Here is a 21,429-nt window from a genome sequence, read left to right as displayed (position 1 = left end):
ATAGGAGTTTACAGCATGGAAACAGGCCCTTCGGCCCAACTTGTCCATGCTGCCCCTTTTTTTTAAATCACTAAGCTAGTCCCAGTTGCCTGCATTTGGTCCATATTCCTCTATACCCATCGTACCCATGTAACTGTCGAAATGAAGTGTAGTTACTTATAATGTAGAAAACATAGCGTTCCATTTGTGCACAGCAAGCACTCTAAACGTGACAATAACCAGTCTGACTTCTGAGGTGGTGGCTGAGGGGTGAATATTGTCCAGTAAATATCGACACTGGGGATACTAGTCAGCATGCTCAGGAGAGGAGGGAAGAATGTTGGAGGACTAAAAACTACCTGGAAATGAAGTCACACCTCAGCCGTTAAACTCACATCAAATAGCAACAGGGAAATTCATGTCGAGAGGGCTAGAATACAAGAGCAGGGATGTACTTCTGAGGCTGTATAAGGCTCTGGTCAGACCCCCATTTAGAGTATTGTGAGCAGTTTTGGGCCCCGTATCTAAGGAAGGATGTGCTGGCCTTGGAAAGGGTCCAGAGGAGGTTCACAAGGATGATCCCTGGAATGAAGAGCTTGTCGTATGAGGAACGGTTGAGGACTCTGGGTCTGTACTTGTTGGAGTTTAGAAGGCTGAGGGGGGGATCTTATTGAAACTTACAGGATACTGCGAGGCCTGGATAGAGTGGACGTGGAGAGGATGTTTCCACGAGTAGGAGAAACTAGAACCAGAGGGCACAACCTCAGGCTAAAGGGACGATTCTTTAAAACAGAGATGAGGAGGAATTTCTTCAGCCAGAGAGTGGTGAATCTGTGGAACTCTTTGCCGCAGAAGGCTGTGAAGGCCAGGTCATTGAGTGTCTTTAAGACAGAGATAGATAGGTTCTTGATTAATAAGGGGATCAGGGGTTATGGGGAAAAGGCAAGAGAATGGGGATGAGAAAAATATCAGCCATGATTGAATGGTGGAGCAGACTCGATGGGCCGAGTGGCCTAATTCTGCTCCTATGTCTTATGGTCTTATGGAAATCGACTATCGAACTGGGTTTTCATCAGTCCAGTCCTTGTGGTTTAGAGACTTGAACCAAATCCTTTATGTTGGGGGTCACAGGGACTTCCATCTACCCATTCTGGGACACATCCATTGGTCAAAGGGCAACATTATCCTGCTTTCCAGCTGCTGTTTGTGCCCTGTGTTTGAATCAGGCCGAATCAAAACTGCAGTTCGAGGAATTACACACAGCCCCAGAGAAGGCCCAGAGATTCCTGTTCAGTGCTGTGCTCTGTTTAAAGTTTTTGGGCTCCCAAGGTAGGAAATGGCTCTGTTGTTGGTGGATAAAATCTCAATCACGCCAAGGTCCGTTAATGCCAGCCACTTGAAATGTACTCAAATGAATGGAGACGTAAATACAGCCATTCATCACAGCCCTGTCTGTACAGATGTTTAAACTCCCCAGGAGTTCCCATTTACTTCAGTGCAGCTTTCCAGCATGGGTGGATTACATAACCCCTGCAATGCAGAAGGAGGCCTTTTGGCCCATCGAGTCTGCACTGACTCTCTGACAGATGGTGGCCTAATTCTGCTCCTGTGTTTTATGGCCTTATGGTCTTGGTATTTCTCAACTCTACCCATACAGACTCCACGTTGTCAGAGCTAATATCCTTTCTCACTATTGTGTTAATTTCCCCTTTAACCAGCAGTGCCACTCCACCGCCTTTTCCTTTATGCCAATCCTTCCTAAATATTGAATACTGTGGGACATTCAATTCCCACCCCTGGTCACCCTGCAGCCACGTCTCCGTGATCCCAATTATATCATACCCGTTTACATCTATCTGCGCGATTAGTTCATCCACTTTATTGCAAATGCTCCATGCGTTAAGGTACAGAACCTTTCAGCTTGTCTTTTTAACATTGTTTGTCTCGCTCCCAGTATTTTTCTCTATAGCCCTGTTTGAACTTTGTCCTTGGTTTCTCTGTCTATCACTTTTCTTATTCCCTTTTCTACCTTTTGTTTTTGTCCTTGCTCCCTCCTTCTCTGACTCCTTACATTGGTTCCCATTCCCCTGGTGTATTAGTTTAAACCCTCCCCAACTGCTCTAGTCTCAACTTTTAAAAATCTCATCCTTGTTTGTAAATCTGCGATGGCCTCTCCCCTCCCCTCTCCATCTCTGGAATCTAACAGCCTCACAGGACAGGCCTGCGTTTAATCACTTCAATGGCTACCCTCTTCCAGCCACCTGAGCCCCAGATTCTCTAATTTCCTCCCTAAGGCTCACTGCTTCATGAACTCTCTTTCCGCCTTTAAGATGCTCGTTAAGACGTAGTTCCTTGGCCAGGTTTTTAGCCGCCTGCTCAAGCGTCTCCTGATGAAGCTTCCTGTCGAGCTTTGCTTTATAATGCGCAGTGCTTCTGGACCGTTTCATTACGTTAGATAACAGATGAATACAAGTTGTTGTTGCTTCCGTTCATGTACACATCTCGTTTCCTTTGGAAAGCATCTCAGCTATTTCCTCCAACCATTTCCTGTGGCAGCGAGTTCTACTTTCTACCCACTCTCGGAATAAAGAAATCTCTCCTCGTTCCCCTGTCCGATTGTATTAACGAACGCCTTGTACTTGCGGCCTCTGCCTTTGGACACTCCCACATGTGGGGGCATTCCCACAAGTGGGGGCACTCCCTCTGTGTCTACTCTGTGTCACAGTGGTTAGCACTGCTGCCTCACAGCGCCAGGGACCCAGATTCGATTCCCGGCTTGGGTCACTGTCTGTGCGGATTCTGCACGTTCTCCCCATGCCTGCTTGGATTTCCTCCGGGTGCTCTTGTTTCCTCCCACACTCCAAAGATGTGCGGGTTAGGTGGATTGGCCATGCCAAATTGCCCCTTAGTGTCAGGGGGATTAGCAGAGTAAATGTGTGGAGTTGTAGAAATAGCGCCTGAGTAGGATTATGTTTGGTGCTGACTCGATGGGCTGAATGGCCTCCTTCTGCACTGTAGGGATTCTATGGATTGGAGTTAATCATTTTGATACCATTGCTTTCCACACATAGAGCCAGGCCTCCAACAAAGATGGCCGAATATGTCCAGCCCACTCTTTGCCTCGCGTTGCCCTGTTCCTAACTCCCGGCTGTAGGCCGAAGCCTGTCTGTAGGCCGAAGCCTGGCTGTAGGCTGAAGCCTGGCTGTAGGCTGAAGCCTGGCTGTAGGCCGAAGCCTGGCTGTAGGCCGAAGCCTGTCTGTAGGCCGAAGCCTGGCTGTAGGCCGAAGCCTGGCTGTAGGCCGAAGCCTGGCTGTAGGCCGAAGCCTGTCTGTAGGCCGAAGCCTGGCTGTAGGCCGAAGCCTGGCTGTAGGCTGAAGCCTGGCTGTAGGCCGAAGCCTGTCTGATGTAGTGACATGTTGTTGTGGTTTGTTTCCAGGCCTCTCCCTACCCTGTCATCCTGTCCCTGGAGAATCACTGCAGTGTGGAGCAGCAGATCGTCATGGCCCAGCACATGAAGAGCATCCTGGGAGACATGCTACTCACCAACACCATTGATGGCAAAGTCCCCACCAACTTCCCCTCCCCCGAGGTAAGAGGCAGCACTTTACAGGGTGAGGAGGCTGGAGCTAACACAGGACATCAGCCAGAATGGTGCTGACTTGATTAGATTTGATCTATTATTGTCACGTGTATTAGTATACAGTGAAAAGTATTGTTTCTTGTGCGCTATACAGACAAAGCATACTGTTCATAGAGAAGGAAAGGAGAGAGTACAGAATGTAGTGTTACAGTCATAGCTAGGGTGCAGAGAAAGATCAACTTAATGCGAGGTAGGTCCATTCAAAAGTCTGACGGCAGCAGGGAAGAAGCTGTTCTTGAGTCGGTTGGTACGTGACCTCAGACTTTTGTACCTTTTTCCCGATGAAAGAAGGTGGAAGAGAGAATGTCCGGGTGTGAGGGGTCCTTGATTATGCTGGCTGCTGGAGCAGAGCAGGCTGTAGAGAGCTGGAACGGTGTACTCCTGCTCCAGCTTCTTATGTTCATATTCTCTTGGCTTTACTGCAAATGTGATCTCATCCTAAAGGACAGTAATAAGTCTCACAACACCAGGTTACAGTCCAACAGATTTATTTGGCAGCACGAGCTTTCGGAGCATTGCCCCCTTCATCAGGTGAGTGCTCCTGAGCTCCGAAAACTCGTGATTCTAAATAAACCTGTTGGACTTTAACCTGGTGTTGTGAGACTTCTTACTGTTCCTTAGAGAAGAGAAGGCTGAGAGGAGATTTGACAGGTGTTCAAATGCATTGAGGGGGGTCTGGACAGAGTACAGATCGGGAGAAACTGTTCCCACTCGAGAGAGGATCGAGAATGAGAAGGCACGGCTGTATTAATGACTAATTCGTAAAGGAAGCAAAAGTGCCACGAGGAAAATCTCTTTCATACAGCGAGTGGTTAGGATCTGGAACTCACTGTCTGAGAGTGTGGTGGAGACAGATTCACACAGCGAGTGGTTAGGATCTGGAACTCACTGTCTGAGAGTGTGGTGGAGACAGATTCACACAGCGAGTGGTTAGGATCTGGAACTCACTGTCTGAGAGTGTGGTGGAGACAAAGAACAAAGAACAATACAGCACAGGAACAGGCCCTTCGGCCCTCCAAGCCCGCGCCGCTCCCCGGTCCAGGATTGAATCCTGAATCCAGGATCCCCGCCCAATTTTCCAGCCTATCTACATACCAATATCCTATCCACCGAGCTGTCCCCCACAGCTACGATGCTTTGTTCATTACAACCTATTAACTCACCCCCACCCCCCCCATTCCAGACCATGTGATCTCCAGGGAGAGGCGAAAACCCAGAGTGAAAAACCCCAGGGCCAATATGGGGAAAAAAAAATCTGGGAAATTCCTCTCCGACCCCCTGAGGCGATCGAAACGAGTCCAGGAGATCACAATGGCCCTGATCAGAAAATGCTTCCCAACCCTAGTCATTTCCACTTCCACGAGAAACAAGGAACAATTAGCCCGCGCCGCTCCCTGGTCCAAACTAGACCACTCTTTTGTATCCCTCCATTCCCACTCCGTTCATATAGCTGTCTAGATAAGTCTTAAACGTTCCCAGTGTGTCCGCCTCCACCACCTTGCCCGGCAACACATTCCAGGCCCCCACGACCCTCTGTGTGAAATATGTCCTTCTGATATCTGTGTTAAACCTCCCCCCCTTCACCTTGAACCTATGACCCCTCGTGAACGTCACCACCGACCCGGGGAAAAGCTTCCCACCGTTCACCCTATCTATGCCTTTCATAATTTTATACACCTCTATTAAGTCTCCCCTCATCCTCCGTCTTTCCAAGGAGAACAACCCCAGTTTCCCCAATCTCTCCTCATAACCAAGCAAAGAACAAAGAACAAAGAACAATACAGCACAGGAACAGGCCCTTCGGCCCTCCAAGCCCGCGCCGCTCCCCGGTCCAGGATTGAATCCTGAATCCAGGATCCCCGCCCAATTTTCCAGCCTATCTACATACCAATATCCTATCCACCGAGCTGTCCCTCACAGCTACAATGCTTTGTTCATTACAACCTATTAACTCACCCCCACCCCTCCATTCCAGACCATGTGATCTCCATGGAGAGGCGAAAACCCAGAGTGAAAAACCCCAGGGCCAATATGGGGAAAAAAAATCTGGGAAATTCCTCTCCGACCCCCTGAGGCGATCGAAACGAGTCCAGGAGATCACAATGGCCCCGATCGGAAAATGCTTCCCAACCCTATTCATTTCCACTTCCACGAACACCATATGAATTCCCTGCCCCCGAGACAGGTTCCCAACTATCCGCAGTCTCACTCTGTACTGGCACCAGCAAGATGATCATAGAATGAAGCCTTGAAACGAGAAACCAGGAACAATTAGCCCGCGCCGCTCCCTGGTCCAAACTAGACCACTCTTTTGTATCCCTCCATTCCCACTCCGTTCATATAGCTGTCTAGATAAGTCTTAAACGTTCCCAGTGTGTCCGCCTCCACCACCTTGCCCGGCAACACATTCCAGGCCCCCACGACCCTCTGTGTGAAATATGTCCTTCTGATATCTGTGTTAAACCTCCCCCCCTTCACCTTGAACCTATGACCCCTCCATACCAGGCAACATCCTGGTAAACCTCCTCTGTACTCTCTCCAAAGCCTCCACGTCCTTCTGGTAGTGTGGCGACCAGAACTGGACGCAGTATTCCAAATGCGGCCGAACCAACGTTCTATACATCTGCAACATCAGACCCCAACTTTTATACTCTATGCCCCATCCTATAAAGGCAAGCATGCCATATGCCTTCTTCACCACCTTCTCCACCTGTGACGTCACCTTCAAAGATCTGTGGACTTGCACACCCAGGTCCCTCTGCGTCTCTACACCCTTTATGGTTCTTCCATTTATCGTGTAGCTCCTCCTTACATTATTCCCACCAAAATGCATCACTTCGCATTTATTGAACTCCATCTGCCATTTCCTTGCCCAAATTTCCAGCCTATCTATATCCTTCTGTAGCCTCTGACAATGTTCCTCACTATCTGCAAGTCCTGCCAGTTTTGTGTCGTCCGCAAACTTACTGATCACCCCAGTTACTCCTTCTTCCAGATCATTTATATAAATCACAAACAGCAGAGGTCCCAATACAGAGCCCTGCGGTACACCACTAGTCACAGGCCTCCAGCCGGAAAAAGACCCTTCCACTACCACCCTCTGTCTTCTATGACCAAGCCAGTTCTCCACCCATCTAGCCACCTCCCCCTTTATCCCATGGGATCCAACCTTTTTCACTAGCCTACCATGAGGGACTTTGTCAAACGCTTTACTAAAGTCCATATAGACAACATCCACGGCCCTTCCTTCGTCAACCATTTTGGTCACTTCTTCAAAAAACACCACCAGGTTAGTGAGGCATGACCTCCCTCTCACAAAACCATGTTGACTATCGTTAATGAGTTTATTCCTTTCTAAATGCGCATACATCCTATCTTTAAGAATCTTCTCCAACAACTTCCCCACCACGGACGTCAAGCTCACCGGCCTATAATTACCCGGGTTATCCTTCCTACCCTTCTTAAATAACGGGACCACATTGGCTATCCTCCAATCCTCTGGGACCTCACCTGTGTCCAGTGACGAGACAAAGATTTGCGTCAGAGGCCCAGCGATTTCATCTCTCGTCTCCCTGAGCAGCCTTGGATAGATTCCATCAGGCCCTGGGGATTTGTCAGTCTTTATATTCTCTAACAAACCTAACACTTCCTCCTTTGTAATGGAGATTTTCTCCAACGGTTCAACACTCCCCTCCGAGACACTCCCAGTCAACACATCCCTCTCCTTTGTGAATACCGACGAGACAGATTCACACAGCGAGTGGTTAGGATCTGGAATGCACTGTCTGAGAGTGTGGTGGAGACAGATTCACACAGCGAGCGGTTAGGATCTGGAACTCACTGTCTGAGAGTGCGGTGGAGGCAGATTCACACAGCGAGCGGTTAGGATCTGGAATGCACTGTCTGAGAGTGTGGTGGAGACAGATTCACACAGCGAGCGGTTAGGATCTTGAATTCACTGTCTGAGAGTGCGGTGGAGACAGATTCACACACTGAGTGGTTAGGATCTGGAATGTACTGTCTGAGAGTGTGGTGGAGACAGATTCACACAGCGAGTGGTTAGGATCTGGAACTCACTGTCTGAGTGTGTGGTGGAGACAGATTCACAGAGCGAGTGGTTAGGATCTGGAATGTACTGTCTGAGAATGTGGTGGAGACAGATTCACACAGCGAGTGGTTAGGATCTGGAATGCACTGTCTGAGAGTGCGGTGGGGACAGATTCACACAGTGAGTGGTTAGGATCTGGAATGCACTGTCTGAGAGTGTGGTGGAGGCAGATCCACACAGCGAGTGGTTAGGATCTGTAATGCACTGTCTGAGAGTGTGGTGGGGACAGACTCAATCGAAGCATTCAGAAGGGAATTAGACAATTATCGGAAAATGAAGAATGTGCAGAGTTACAGAGGGACGGAGAGTGGGTGCAGACACGATGGGCTGTGACCATTTTGTTTTCATTCATTCGTGGGACATGGGCGTTGTTGGCTGGCCAGCATTTATTGCCCAAGCCTCGTCACCCGAGGGCAGTTTGCTGTGGGTCTGGAGTCACATGTAGGCCAGACCGGGTAAGGACGGCAGATTTCCTTCCCTATAGGACCAGATGGGTTTTTCCCGACTGTCGACAATAGTTTCATGGTCATCAGTAGATTCTTAATTCCAGATTTTTTTGATTGAATTCAAATTCCACCATCTGCAGTGGCGGGATTCGAACCCGGGTCCCCAGAACATTAGCTGAGTTTCAGGATTAATAGTCTAGCGATAATACCACTAGGCCATTGCCTCCCTGTGACCTGGAGGACTAGGGGGGATAGAACATAGAACATTACAGCGCAGTACAGGCCCTTCGGCCCTCGATGTTGCGCCGACCAGTGAAACCAATCTAAAGCCCATCTAACCTACACTATTCCAATATCATCCATATGTTTATAGAACTCATAATTAGAGCAATACAAAGCACTAGTTAGACCACACCTGGAGTACTGTGAGCAGATCGGGGCACCATACATTGGAAAGGATATAATGGCGTTGGAGAGAACGCAGTGTAGATTCAATCTGACTGAAACATAGACTACCAGTGCTGAAATTGATGGAGAGATTACACAAACTGGGGTTGTGTCTCTTGAAGTTTAGAAGATTAAGGGAAGTTTGATTGATATTTACAAGAGGGATCTGGGCGTGCAGGTCCACAGTTCCCTAAAAGTGGCAACACAGGTGATCAAGGTGATTAAGGAAGCAGGTGGCACGCTTGGTTTCATCAGCCGGGGCACTGAGTACAAGAGTTTGGAAATCATGTTGCAGCTATATAAAACCTTGGTTAGGCCGCATTTGGAGTATTGCGTGCAGTTCTGGTCACCACACTACCAGAAGGACGTGGAAGCTTTGGAGAGAGTGCAAAGAAGGTTCACCAGGATGTTGCCTGGTCTCGAGGGAGTTGACTATGAGGAGAGGTTGAATAAACTAGGATTGTTTTCACTGGAAAGACGGAGGCTGAGGGGAGACCTGATAGAGGTCTAGAGAATGATGAGAGGCACAGACAGGGTGGATAGTCAGAGTCTTTTTCCCCAGGGTGGAAGTGTCAATTACAAGGGGGCACAGGTTCAAGGTGAGAGGGGGAAAGTTTAAGGGAGATGTGCGGGGGTAGTTTTTCACGCAGAGAGTGGTGGGTGCCTGGAACGCGTTGCCAGAGGAGGTGGTGGAAACAGGCACATTAGCAACATTTAAGAGGCATCTGGATGGGTACATGAATAGGGAGGGAATAGAGGGATACGGACCGAGTAAGGGCAGAAGCTTCTTTTTAGTTTAGTTAGGACATCATGATTGGCACAGGCTTGGAGGGCCGAAGGGCCTGTTCCTGTGCTGTACTCTTCTTTGTTCTTTCTGCAGGGAACAGATAGACTAGATAGAAATAAGCCATTTCCACCACAAACACAGAAAGCAATGGGGGAGGGTGGGTTTCTATTTGGTTTTGAAGACCTCTGCAGTCAAATAGCTTGCCAATACTGTCCGTCAGCATGTCTTGCAAGCAGACTTGTTTGAAGGTGTGTGGTCCCAGAGGCAGATCGGCTAGAGTGAGGGCAATCAAACTGACACTCATTTTCAAACGTCACTGCGGTACTGGTGGACCTTGCTCTGTAAGAACTCACATATGACAACTCACATTTACATCGTGCTTTTAACAAGTAAAATATCCCAAAGTATTTCACAGGAGGGTTGCCAGACAGAAGCTGACACTGGGCTATATGAGGAGCTATTATAAGTCAGGGGACCAAAAGCACGGTCAAGAAGAGGTGGGTTTGTTGTTTTGTGCAGGTTGGCACAGTGGTTAGCATTGCTGCCTCACAACGCCAGGGACCCAGGTTCGATTCCGGCCTCGGGCCACTGTCTGTGTGGAGTCTGCACATTCTCCCCGTGTCTACGTGGGTTTCCTCCGGGTGCTCCGATTTCCTCCCACAGTCCAAAGATGTGCGGGTTAGGTGGATTGGCCGTGCTAAATTGACCCTAGTGTCAGGGGGATTAGCAGGGTAAATGTGTGGGTTTACAGTAATGGGGCCTGGGTGGGATTGATGGAATGATGGCTGCTCCTCATCCCGTTAGCAGGGGAAAATTCAGGAAACTCTGCTTGTTGCAAGTCAAGGGGCTGTGCGGGGAAGATTCTGAACCAAAACAAGAAGGCGTTTCACAGCGAGAGAAAGAAGCAATTTAGTAACTGGGAGCGATTGTTGCTGTGTGGAGGCCATGCCTCCGGTCACCCGCTCCCACTTAACTCCAGCACAAAGAGGGTTTGTGTCTTCCAACACAAGTTTATTTTCTTTGTAGGATGCAGGTCAAGCACTAATTTAACTCAGCAATCCACCCACCCAGCGATTCAGCGGTAAGTGTGATACTTCCATTCTGGAAGGTCACTAATTCCACCCAACTTGCACTGAGAGAGCCGATTACAGTCATACGCTGGTAGCAATGCCGTTTTTTTGTTCATTAATTCATGGGGTGTCGCTGGCTGGCCAGCATTCTTTACCCATCTCTCATTGCCCAAGAGCATTTAAGAGTCAACCACATTGCTCTGGAGTCACATGCAGGCCAGAACAGGTAAGGACGGCAGATTCCCTTCCCTAAAGGACATTCGTGAACCAGATAGTTTTTTCCGACAATGGTTTCATGATCATCAGTAGATTCTTAATTCCAGGTATTTTTTTATTTGAATTCAAATTCTACCATCTGCCGTGGCGGGATTCGAACCCGGGTCCCCAGAGCTTTAGCTGAGTTTCTGGATTAATAGTCCAGTGATAATACCACTAGGCCATCACCTCCCAGTCTGCTTGGTCAACACCCAGTGGCTCACCAATCCCACTGCCCTCCCTCTCTGTGCTGGAATGTACTGTTTTTGGTAGGAGATTGGACCATGCCATAATGTCCTTAACAGCCAGATAACCGTCTTTCACTGTCTGGGCTCGAGATTCAGACAAAGTACCAGGACCGTTGGGAACCAAATTTTGACAATGAGGGGGGGTCCAAGATGGCAAGATGCCTTTGGTGCCTTGGGACCATTGGAAATACCTCCACTGTTTTCACAGGCCGAGGGGCAGCTGGGTGTCAGCCAGGGAGTTTTCTTCAGTTACGTCATTGGGTTATAAGGAGGCATTAAAGCGGAGGTGGGTAAGGAGGGATGTCCAGTGGTTCTGATCCATCAGATAAACGCCCTTTCCCCAGGGCACCCAACCCCTACAATATCGAAGGTTGTCTGGTGCCGTTCCCTTGGCGTTATCAGGGCAGGAATTGTCATGAGAGTCTGAGGAGTAAGTGAAGTAAAATGCAGGTGGATATGAGCGATTGTTCAGCTCTTGGGTTTCAAGGTCACTCTTGTCTCCTGCCAACACAAGATGGCCACTGATGTCTGTTGCAGTTATACAGGTGAGGCCACACCTGGAGTATTGTGTGCAGTTTTGGTCTCCTTTTCTGAGGAAGGATGTTCTTGCTCTCGGGGGAGTGCAGCGAAGGTTTACCAGGCTGATTCTGGGGATGGCGGGACTGATGTATGAGGAGAGATTGACTAGGTTAGGATTGTTTTCGATGGAGTTCAGATAATGAGGGGGGATCTCATAGAGACTTATAAAATTCTAACAGGACTAGACAGGGTAGGTTCAGGGAGGATGTACCCGATGGTGGGGGAGTCCAGAACCAGGGGTCACAGTCTGAGGATTCGGGGTAGACCATTTAGGTTGGAGATGAGGAGACATTTCTTCACCCAGAGTGGTGAGTCTGTGGAATTCATTACCACAGGAAGTAGTTGATGCCAAAACATTGAATGTATTCAAGAGGCGGCTGGATATAGCACTTGGGGCGAATGGGGTCAAAGGTTATGGGGAGAAAGCAGGATTAGGCTACTGAGTTGGACGATCAGCCATGATTGTGATGAATGGTGGAGCAGACTCGAAGGGCCGAATGAACAAAGAACAAAGAACAATACAGCACAGGAACAGGCCCTTCGGCCCTCCAAGCCCGCGCCGCTCCCCGGTCCAGGATTGAATCCTGAATCCAGGATCCCCGCCCAATTTTCCAGCCTATCTACATACCAATATCCTATCCACCGAGCTGTCCCTCACAGCTACGATGCTTTGTTCATTACAACCTATTAACTTACCCCCACCCCCCCATTCCAGACCATGTGATCTCCAGGGAGAGGCGAAAACCCAGAGTGAAAAACCCCAGGGCCAATATGGGGAAAAAAAATCTGGGAAATTCCTCTCCGACCCCCTGAGGCGATCGAAACGAGTCCAGGAGATCACAATGGCCCTGATCACAAAATGCTTCCCAACCCTAGTCATTTCCACTTCCACGAACACCATATGAATTCCCTGCCCCCGAGACAGGTTCCCAACTATCCGCAGTCTCACTCTGTACTGGCACCAGCAAGATGATCATAGAATGAAGCCTTGAAACGAGAAACCAGGAACAATTAGCCCGCGCCACTCCCTGGTCCAAACTAGACCACTCTTTTGTATCCCTCCATTCCCACTCCGTTCATATAGCTGTCTAGATAAGTCTTAAACGTTCCCAGTGTGTCCGCCTCCACCACCTTGCCCGGCAACCCATTCCAGGCCCCCACGACCCTCTGTGTGAAATATGTCCTTCTGATATCTGTGTTAAACCTCCCCCCCTTCACCTTGAACCTATGACCCCTCGTGAACGTCACCACCGACCCGGGGAAAAGCTTCCCACCGTTCACCCTATCTATGCCTTTCATAATTTTATACACCTCTATTAAGTCTCCCCTCATCCTCCGTCTTTCCAAGGAGAACAACCCCAGTTTCCCCAATCTCTCCTCATAACCAAGCCCCTCCATACCAGGCAACATCCTGGTAAACCTCCTCTGTACTCTCTCCAAAGCCTCCACGTCCTTCTGGTAGTGTGGCGACCAGAACTGGACGCAGTATTCCAAATGCGGCCGAACCAACGTTCTATACATCTGCAACATCAGACCCCAACTTTTATACTCTATGCCCCGTCCTATAAAGGCAAGCATGCCATATGCCTTCTTCACCACCTTCTCCACCTGTGACGTCACCTTCAAAGATCTGTGGACTTGCACACCCAGGTCCCTCTGCGTCTCTACACCCTTTATGGTTCTTCCATTTATTGTGTAGCTCCTCCCTACATTATTCCCACCAAAATGCATCACTTCGCATTTATCAGGATTGAACTCCATCTGCCATTTCCTTGCCCAAATTTCCAGCCTATCTATATCCTTCTGTAGCCTCTGACAATGTTCCTCACTATCTGCAAGTCCTGCCAGTTTTGTGTCGTCCGCAAACTTACTGATCACCCCAGTTACTCCTTCTTCCAGATCATTTATATAAATCACAAACAGCAGAGGTCCCAATACAGAGCCCTGCGGTACACCACTAGTCACAGGCCTCCAGCCGGAAAAAGACCCTTCCACTACCACCCTCTGTCTTCTATGACCAAGCCAGTTCTCCACCCATCTAGCCACCTCCCCCTTTATCCCATGGGATCCAACCTTTTTCACTAGCCTACCATGAGGGACTTTGTCAAATATGGCCTCCTCCTGTTCCTCTGTTTCTATGTCCTGTCTGCGGCATGCGCAAAAATTAAAATGGCCTCACGGCTGGAACCCTGCAGCCTGGAACTGGCAGAAGAGTGGCGGTAGGCGGGGGAAGGATTTGCAGACGGGGGAATTACAATCTTGTGGGATATTTTCCTGCAGGCCTGTTGGTGAATGTTTCTGAAGTAATGTCAGCGGATTGCAGCTTGCTGTGAATCTGAGATGAGGAAATATGGACAATCCTGCTGCCAGGAACAGTGACGAATGTAGACATGGCCTATAAATATGGCGGCCGTTAACCTTTCCTGTTGTCAGCAAACAACCGCGCGGGCACTACATAGCCAGCTATTGCAGCCCATCGCAATGAGAGCGCGCCAAGAGCCATGTTTTGGAGAAGTGGGGGAGGTCAGTAGAAGGTAGCAATATACATTAGAGGTGGCACAGCGGTTACACTGCTGCCTCACAGCTCCAGGGACCCAAGTTCAATTCCCAGCCTCGGGTCACTGTCTGCGTGGAGTCGGCACGTCCTCCCCGTGTCTGCGTGGGTTTCTTCCGAGTGCTCCAGTTTTCTCCCACAGTCCGAAAGATGTGCGGGTTAGGTGGATTGGCCACGCTAAATTGCCCCTTAGTGTCAGGGGGAGTAGCTAAGGTAAATGCATGGGGTTATGGGGATAGGGCCTGGGTTGGGATTGTGGTTGGTGCAGACTCGATGGGCCGAATGGTCTCCTTCTGCAGTGTCGAGATTATATCATTTTGTAATTGTTTCTGGATTTGATAAATTATTCACAGCAACTGAAGGAGAAGATTCTGATAAAAGGCAAGAGGCTGAATCGGCTCGAGAATGACCAGGGAGGAGATGAGAATGACGAGGTTTCTGACGAGGACGAGGCAGCGGAACAGGACAGTGATGATGAGAAAAAGGAAAGTAAAGAAAAGGTGGGTAATCCTCCACGCAAAAATCCCTCCCTCCTCCCCACCCGCCACTCCTTTACATCTATCCCTTTCTCCATTCATCCCTTCCCTCCTTCTTCCCATCTCTCACTCCATCCATCCCTCGGCCGCTGCCTCACTTACTCTATTATCCCATTCCTTCCTCCCTCCATCCCTCGCTCACTCCATCACACCTGATACATCAGTTGTAATGATACCTCACAGGAGAAAACGACCAGTTAGGGGAGCATATCAGTCTGGGATACTGGAAGGAGCTCAGAGAGAGGCAGAGAATTGGCACTGGGATCGTTGAAGGCACGTGAGAAGCTGCGTGAGGAACATATTTGGCCTGCAGACGTCACTAGAGTTAAGGGGTGTCCTTCTGCATTTGGGGCTCAGGTGCATTGTTCGAAAAGTGTACAGAGAGCTTCGCTCTGTATCTAACCCCGTGCTGTCCCTGTCCTGGGAGTGTTTGATGGGGGACAGTGTAGAGGGAGCTTTACTCTGTATCTAACCCCGTGCTGTACCTGTCCTGGGAGTGTTTGATGGGGGACAGTGTAGAGGGAGCTTTACTCTGTATCTAACCCCGTGCTGTACCTGTCCTGGGAGTGTTTGATGGGGGACAGTGTAGAGGGAGCTTTACTCTGTATCTAACCCCGTGCTGTCCCTGTCCTGGGAGTGTTTGATGGGGGACAGTGTAGAGGGAGCTTTACTCTGTATCTAACCCCGTGCTGTACCTGTTCTGGGAGTGTTTGATGGGGACAGTGTAGACGGAGATTTACTCTGTATCTAACCCCGTGCTGTACCTGTTCTGGGAGTGTTTGATGGGGACAGTGTAGACGGAGATTTACTCTGTATCTAACCCCGTGCTGTACCTGTCCTGGGAGTGTTTGATGGGGACAGTGTAGAGGGAGCTTTACTCTGTATCTAACCCCGTGCTGTACCTGTCCTGGGAGTGTTTGATGGGGGACAGTGTAGAGGGAGCTTTACTCTGTATCTAACCCCGTGCTGTACCTGTTCTGGGAGTGTTTGGTGGGGACAGTGTAGAGGGAGATTTACTCTGTATCTAACCCCGTGCTGTACCTGTCCTGGGAGTGTTTGATGGGGACAGTGTAGAGGGAGCTTTACTCTGTATCTAACCCCGTGCTGTACCTGTCCTGGGAGTGTTTGATGGGGGACAGTGTAGAGGGAGCTTTACTCTGTATCTAACCCCGTGCTGTACCTGTCCTGGGAGTGTTTGATGGGGACAGTGTAGAGGGAGATTTACACTGGCCTATCTGGCCAATCCTTCACATGCCAGCTCTTTAAAAGGGCTACCCAATTAGTGCCGCTACCCCACGCCCCTGCTCAGACTCCATCACCCTGTACATGATCCCATCTCAGATATTTGTCCAATTCCCTTTTGGAAGGTTCCATTATATCAGCTTCCTTTTAGGCAGCTCAAACAGCTTTTTTAAAAGTTCATTTATGTAACATGGGCATCACTGGCTGGGCCAGCATTTATTGCCCATCCCTAGTTGCCCTTGGAGGGCAGTTGAGAGTCAACCACATTGCTGTGGAGTCACATGTAGGCCAGACCAGGTAAGGACGACAGATTTCCTTCCCTCAAGGACATTAGTGAACCAGATGGGTTTTTCTGACAATCGACAATGGTTTCATGGTCATCAGTAGATTCTTATTTCCAGATATTTTTTATTGAATTCAAATTCCATCATCTGCCGCGGCGGGATTCGAACCCGGGTCCCCAGAACATCAGCTGAGTTTCTGGATTAATAGTCCAGTGATAATACCGCTAGGCCATCGCCTCCCCTTGCTGCCTGACAAGACAATATATATCTCTGGGCCATCTTGGGGCATTGGAGGGCTCCATGCAGTCTTGCTAAGTGTGGTGTAGGGCGTGGGATTAAGGCTGGGGCCTTTCTTCCTGAGCTGGTGGCCAGCCAGGATTACCATTCACCCACCTCGCCAGGCGAAGAATTCGCTGATTAAAAACTATATTTGAGAAACCCTGCACCTTTAACTCTCGTGGCTAAATGCCTCTTTACTTCAGAGCGGGAAGATAAAATTGGCCAAGGAGCTGTCGGACCTTGTGATCTACTGCAAGAGCGTCCACTTCAACGGGTTTGAGGATGCCATGCAAAACCAGGTCTTCTACGAGATGTCATCCTTCGTAGAAAGCAAGTTCAATAAACTGATCCAGGAAACGGGTAAGTCAAGTGCAGTCCATTCAGCCCATCAAGCCTGCTCCACCATTCACCTTGACTGATCTTCTACCTCAATGCTGCCACCTCGCAATAGCCCCAAATTCCTCAATCCCTCAAGTGCTCAAACATGTCTTGATCTCGGTCTGAGATGTACTCGGGGTCTGAGCGTCCACTGCTCTCTGGACTGGCTAATTCCAAAGAGTCACAGCCCCGAGCGAAGAGATTGCTCTTCCTCCTCTTGTCACAGCTGACCGACCCCTTATCCCGAGACCGTGCCCAATGTGTCCTAAATTCCCCAGCCAAGGCAAACAGCCGCTCAGCATCTTGTCAAGCCCTTTTAAGAATGTGATATATTACAAAGGCGGGAAAATGGCTGGACTTGCAGATAGTGAGGAACATTGTCAGAGGCTACAGAAGGATATAGATAGGCTGGAAATTTGGGCAAAGAAATGGCAGATGGAGTTCAATCCAGATAAATGCGAAGTGATGCATTTTGGTAGAACTAACGTAGGGGGGAGCTATACGATAAATGGCAGAACCATAAAGGGTGTAGATATGCAGAGGGACCTGGGTGTGCAAGTCCACAGATCCTTGAAGGTGACGTCACAGGTGGAGAAGGTAGTGAATAAGGCATATGGCATACTTGCCTTTATAGGACGGGGCATAGAGTATAAAAGTTGGGGTCTGATGTTGCAGTTGTATAGAACGTTGGTTCGGCCGCATTTGGAATACTGCGCCCAGTTCTGGTCGCCACACTACCAGAAGAACATGGAGGCTTTAGAGAGAGTGCAGAGGAGGTTTACCAGGATGTTGCCTGGTATGGAAGGGCTTAGTTATGAGGAGAGATTGGGTAGACTGGGGTTGTTCTCACTGGAAAGACGGAGGATGAGGGGTGACCTAATAGAGGTGTATAAAATTATGAAAGGCATAGATAGGGTGAACGGTGGGAAGGTTTTTCCCCAGATCGGTGGTGACGTTCACGAGGGGTCATAGGTTCAAGGTGAGGGGGGGCAGGCTTAACACGGATATCAGAAGGACGTATTTTACACAGAGGGTGGTGGGGGCCTGGAATGCGCTGCCAGGCAAGGTGGTGGAGGCGGACACACTGGGAACGTTTAAGACTTATCTAGACAGCCATATGAACGGAGTGGGAATGGAGGGATACAAAAGAATGGTCTTGTTTGGACCAGGGAGCGGCATGGGCTTGGAGGGCCGAAGGGCCTGTTCCTGTGCTGTATTGTTCTTTGTTCTTTGTTTGCTAGTGCGGTAGGGGAGGGTATGAACCAGTGCATCGGGGAGGTGGAAACCTGAACAGCAGGCCAGTACCTGTAGGGACTGGGGGAAGAAGTGAGACTGAGATAAACATAGCGCAGAGTAAGAGCAGGCAGAGGGAATCTGCGGGGCTCAGCGAGACTGGAGGTCTGGAGTGCGTTTTGATTTGATTTGATTTATTATTGTCATATGTATTAGTATACAATGAAAAATATTGTTTCGTACGCGCTATACAGACAAAAATATCGTTCATAGAGAGGGAAACGAGAGAGTGCAGAATGTGGTGTTACAGTCATAGCTAGGGTGCAGAGAAAGATCAACTTAACGCAAGGTACGTCCATTCAAAAGTCAGACAGCAGCAGGGAAGAAGCTGTTCTTGAGTCGGTTGGTACGTGACCTCAGACTTTTGTATCATTTTCCCAAAGGAAGAAGGTTGAAGAGAGGATGTCCGGGGTGTGTGGGGTCCTTAATTATACTGGCTGCTTTTCCGAGGCAGCGGGAAGTGTAGACAGAGTCAATGGACGGGAGGCTGGAACGGATTCTCCAGCTGCTCATCAACTTTGCGCGTACACCAAGCATTCCATGCTGACCCACGCCCAACTACACCACCCTCATCAACACCTTCTTTGCTTCCCCCGTCACAGTGCAGAGCCTGGCTCCAATGTCTTATCAAACGATGGCACTTCTGACAATGCAGCACTCCCTCAGTATTGCTCTGGGAGCATGAGCCTGGATTCTGGGCTCGGGACACCTGGAGAGGGCCTCAAAGCCACAGCAATCTCACTGGGAGGCAGGCTCAGTCTTCACCAAGCCCGGGCTGAGGGTGCAGCCGCAGTGAGTGTCGCGAGGATGTTCCTCTCGTGTGGGTGAATATTAACAAGCTGTGCTTTCCTGCAGCCAAGCCATTTATTGAACTCAACTCGCGGCAGCTGAGCAGGATTTACCCGGCAGGTTTGAGGACAGATTCCTCCAACTACAGTCCGATTGATATGTGGAACGCTGGCTCTCAGATTGGTGAGACAATTGTACACCGCTCAGAACAACCTTTGTTGTGTTTGCCAATAATGTAATACATAATTAATCTAACACTTCTCTCTCTCTCATCTCCCTCCCCCACTTACTCTCCCGTCACTCTCCTCATCGCTCCTCCTCACTCATCCTCACTCACCCCTCCCTCTCCCTCGCTCCCTCATCCCTCACTCCCCCTTCCCCAAACCCTCACTCCTCCTGTCCCTCCCCCATCCCTACCCTATCCCTCCTCCTCCCTCCCCCATCCCTCACTCTCACTCCCCCCATCCCTTCCATCCCTCACTCCCCCTATCCTTCCCCCTCACTCCCCCTAACCCACCTCCACGCTCCCCCATCCCTCCCCCCTCCCCCTCGCTCCTCCATCCCTCCCTCTCTGTCCCCCTCCCTCTCGCTCCCTTGCTCCCCCTTCTTCCCCTCACTCCCCCTCCTCCCCCTCGCTCCCCCATCCCTCCCCCTTCACTTCCCCATCCCTCCCCTCGCTCCCCCTATCCCTCCCTCTCTCTCCCCCTCCCTCTCGCTCCCTCTCGCTCCCCCTCGCTCCCCCCGTCCCTCCCCCTTCGCTTCCCCTATCCCTCCCTCTCTCTCCCCCTCCCTCTCTCTCCCCCTCCCTCTCGCCCTCTCGCTCCCTCTCACTCCCCCTCCACCCCCTCGCTCCCCATCCCTCCCCTTCGCTTCCCCTATCTCTCCCTCACTCTCCCCCTCCCTCTCTCTCCCCCTCCCTCTCGCCCTCTCGCTCCCTCTCACTCCCCCTCCTCCCCCTCGCTCCCCCATCCCTCCCCCTTCGCGTCCCCTATCCCTCCCTCTCTCTCCCCCTCCCTCTCGCTCCCTCTCACTCCCCCTCCTGCCCCTCGCTTTGCCTCCTCCCCCTCGCTCCACGCCCCCCCCCCCCCCCCAACCCCACCCCTGCCCTCACTCCCCAACACCCTAACTGCAGTGGCCCTAAACTTCCAGACCCCAGGCAGGAGAGGGACCTGAACCAGGGGAAGTTTCTGGATAACGGTTTTGCAGGTTATAATCTGAAACCCAAGTTCATGAGAGAAAAGAAGATAAGCTTTGATCCGAAGAATGTTCAGAAGGGGGTTTGGGCTAAACTGCAAGAAGCTGCATGTGATGGTGAGAGTTTATCCCCTTTGACCCTGACATGTTGCTATGACGACACAGCAACCACTGCGCTATCCCCAATATCCTGCAGGATTTTGACGCCATTACCCTGGGTGTACAGGCCCAGGTGGGCGGCACGGTGGCACAGTGGTTAGCACTGCTGCCTCACAGCGCCAAGAACCCGGGTTCGATTCCCGGCTCGGGTCACTGTCTGTGTGGAGTTTGTACATTCTCCCCGTGTCTGCGTGGGTTTCCTCCTGTTTCCCCCCACAGTCTGAAAGACGTGCTGATTAGGTGCATTGGCCATGCTAAATTCTCCCTCAGTGTACTCAAACAGGTGCGGGAGTGTGGCAACTAGGGGATTTTCACAGTAACTTCATTGCGGTGTTAATGTAAGCCTTACTTGTGACACTAATAAATAAACTTAAACTTAACAGCCATTTCTATCCTGCTGAGGGGAGATTGATGGTTACTCTGCCCTTATGACATGGAAACCTCAAGCTCAACAACCAGAGTTATACTGCAGGTTGTGATCTTTGAATCCGAAACCCCAATCCTAAAATGTAGGCCATCTGGCCCCTCGAGCCTGCTCCGCCATTCAATAAGATCATGGCTGATCTTTTTGTGGACTCAGCTCCACTTACCCGCCCGCTCACCATAACCCTTAATTCCTTTACTGTTCAAACATTTATCTATCCTTGCCTTAAAAACATTCAATGAGGTAGCCTCAACTGCTTCACAGGGAATTCCACAGATTCACAATCCTTTGGGTGAAGAAGTTCCTCCTCAACTCAGTCCTAAATCTGCTCCCCCCTTATTTTGAGGCCATGCCTCCTAGTTCTAGTTTCACCCACAAGTGGAAACAACCTCTCTGCTTCTATCTTATCTATTCCTTCATAATCTTATATGTTTCTATAAGATTCCCCCTTATTCTTCTGAATTCCAATGAGTATAGCCCCAGTCTACTCAGTCTCTCCTCATTACCTGGATAGTCACATGAGCAGCCTGGAATGGAGGGATACAAACGATTGGTCTAGTTGGACCAAGGAGCGGCACAGGCTTGGAGGGCCGAAGGGCCTGCTTCCTGTGCTGTACTGTTCTTTGTTCTTTGTAAGCCAACCCTCTCAACTCCGGAATCAACCTAGTGAACCTCCTCTGCCACCCTCTCCAGTGCCAGTATAACCTTTCTCAAGTAAGGAGACCAAAACTGTACACA

General features: G+C 50.0%; 1 protein-coding gene across 1 annotated transcript in view; it reads left to right on the top strand.

The window, feature by feature from the left end:
• The window catches only part of plcd1a (phospholipase C, delta 1a), a 147,629-nt gene that overhangs the window by 120,636 nt on the left and 5,564 nt on the right, over positions 1-21,429 (top strand). Inside the window, 7 exon segments of the mRNA XM_078231141.1 lie at positions 3,416-3,568; positions 14,467-14,613; positions 16,658-16,814; positions 18,981-19,097; positions 20,047-20,067; positions 20,070-20,206; positions 20,208-20,225. Coding sequence (XP_078087267.1) covers positions 3,416-3,568; positions 14,467-14,613; positions 16,658-16,814; positions 18,981-19,097; positions 20,047-20,067; positions 20,070-20,206; positions 20,208-20,225 — 750 coding nt within the window.

This window comes from Mustelus asterias, chromosome 2 (genome assembly GCF_964213995.1).
Source record: "Mustelus asterias chromosome 2, sMusAst1.hap1.1, whole genome shotgun sequence".
NCBI classification, from domain to species: Eukaryota; Metazoa; Chordata; class Chondrichthyes; order Carcharhiniformes; family Triakidae; genus Mustelus; species Mustelus asterias.
This window is presented reverse-complemented; position numbering and strand designations above follow the sequence as displayed.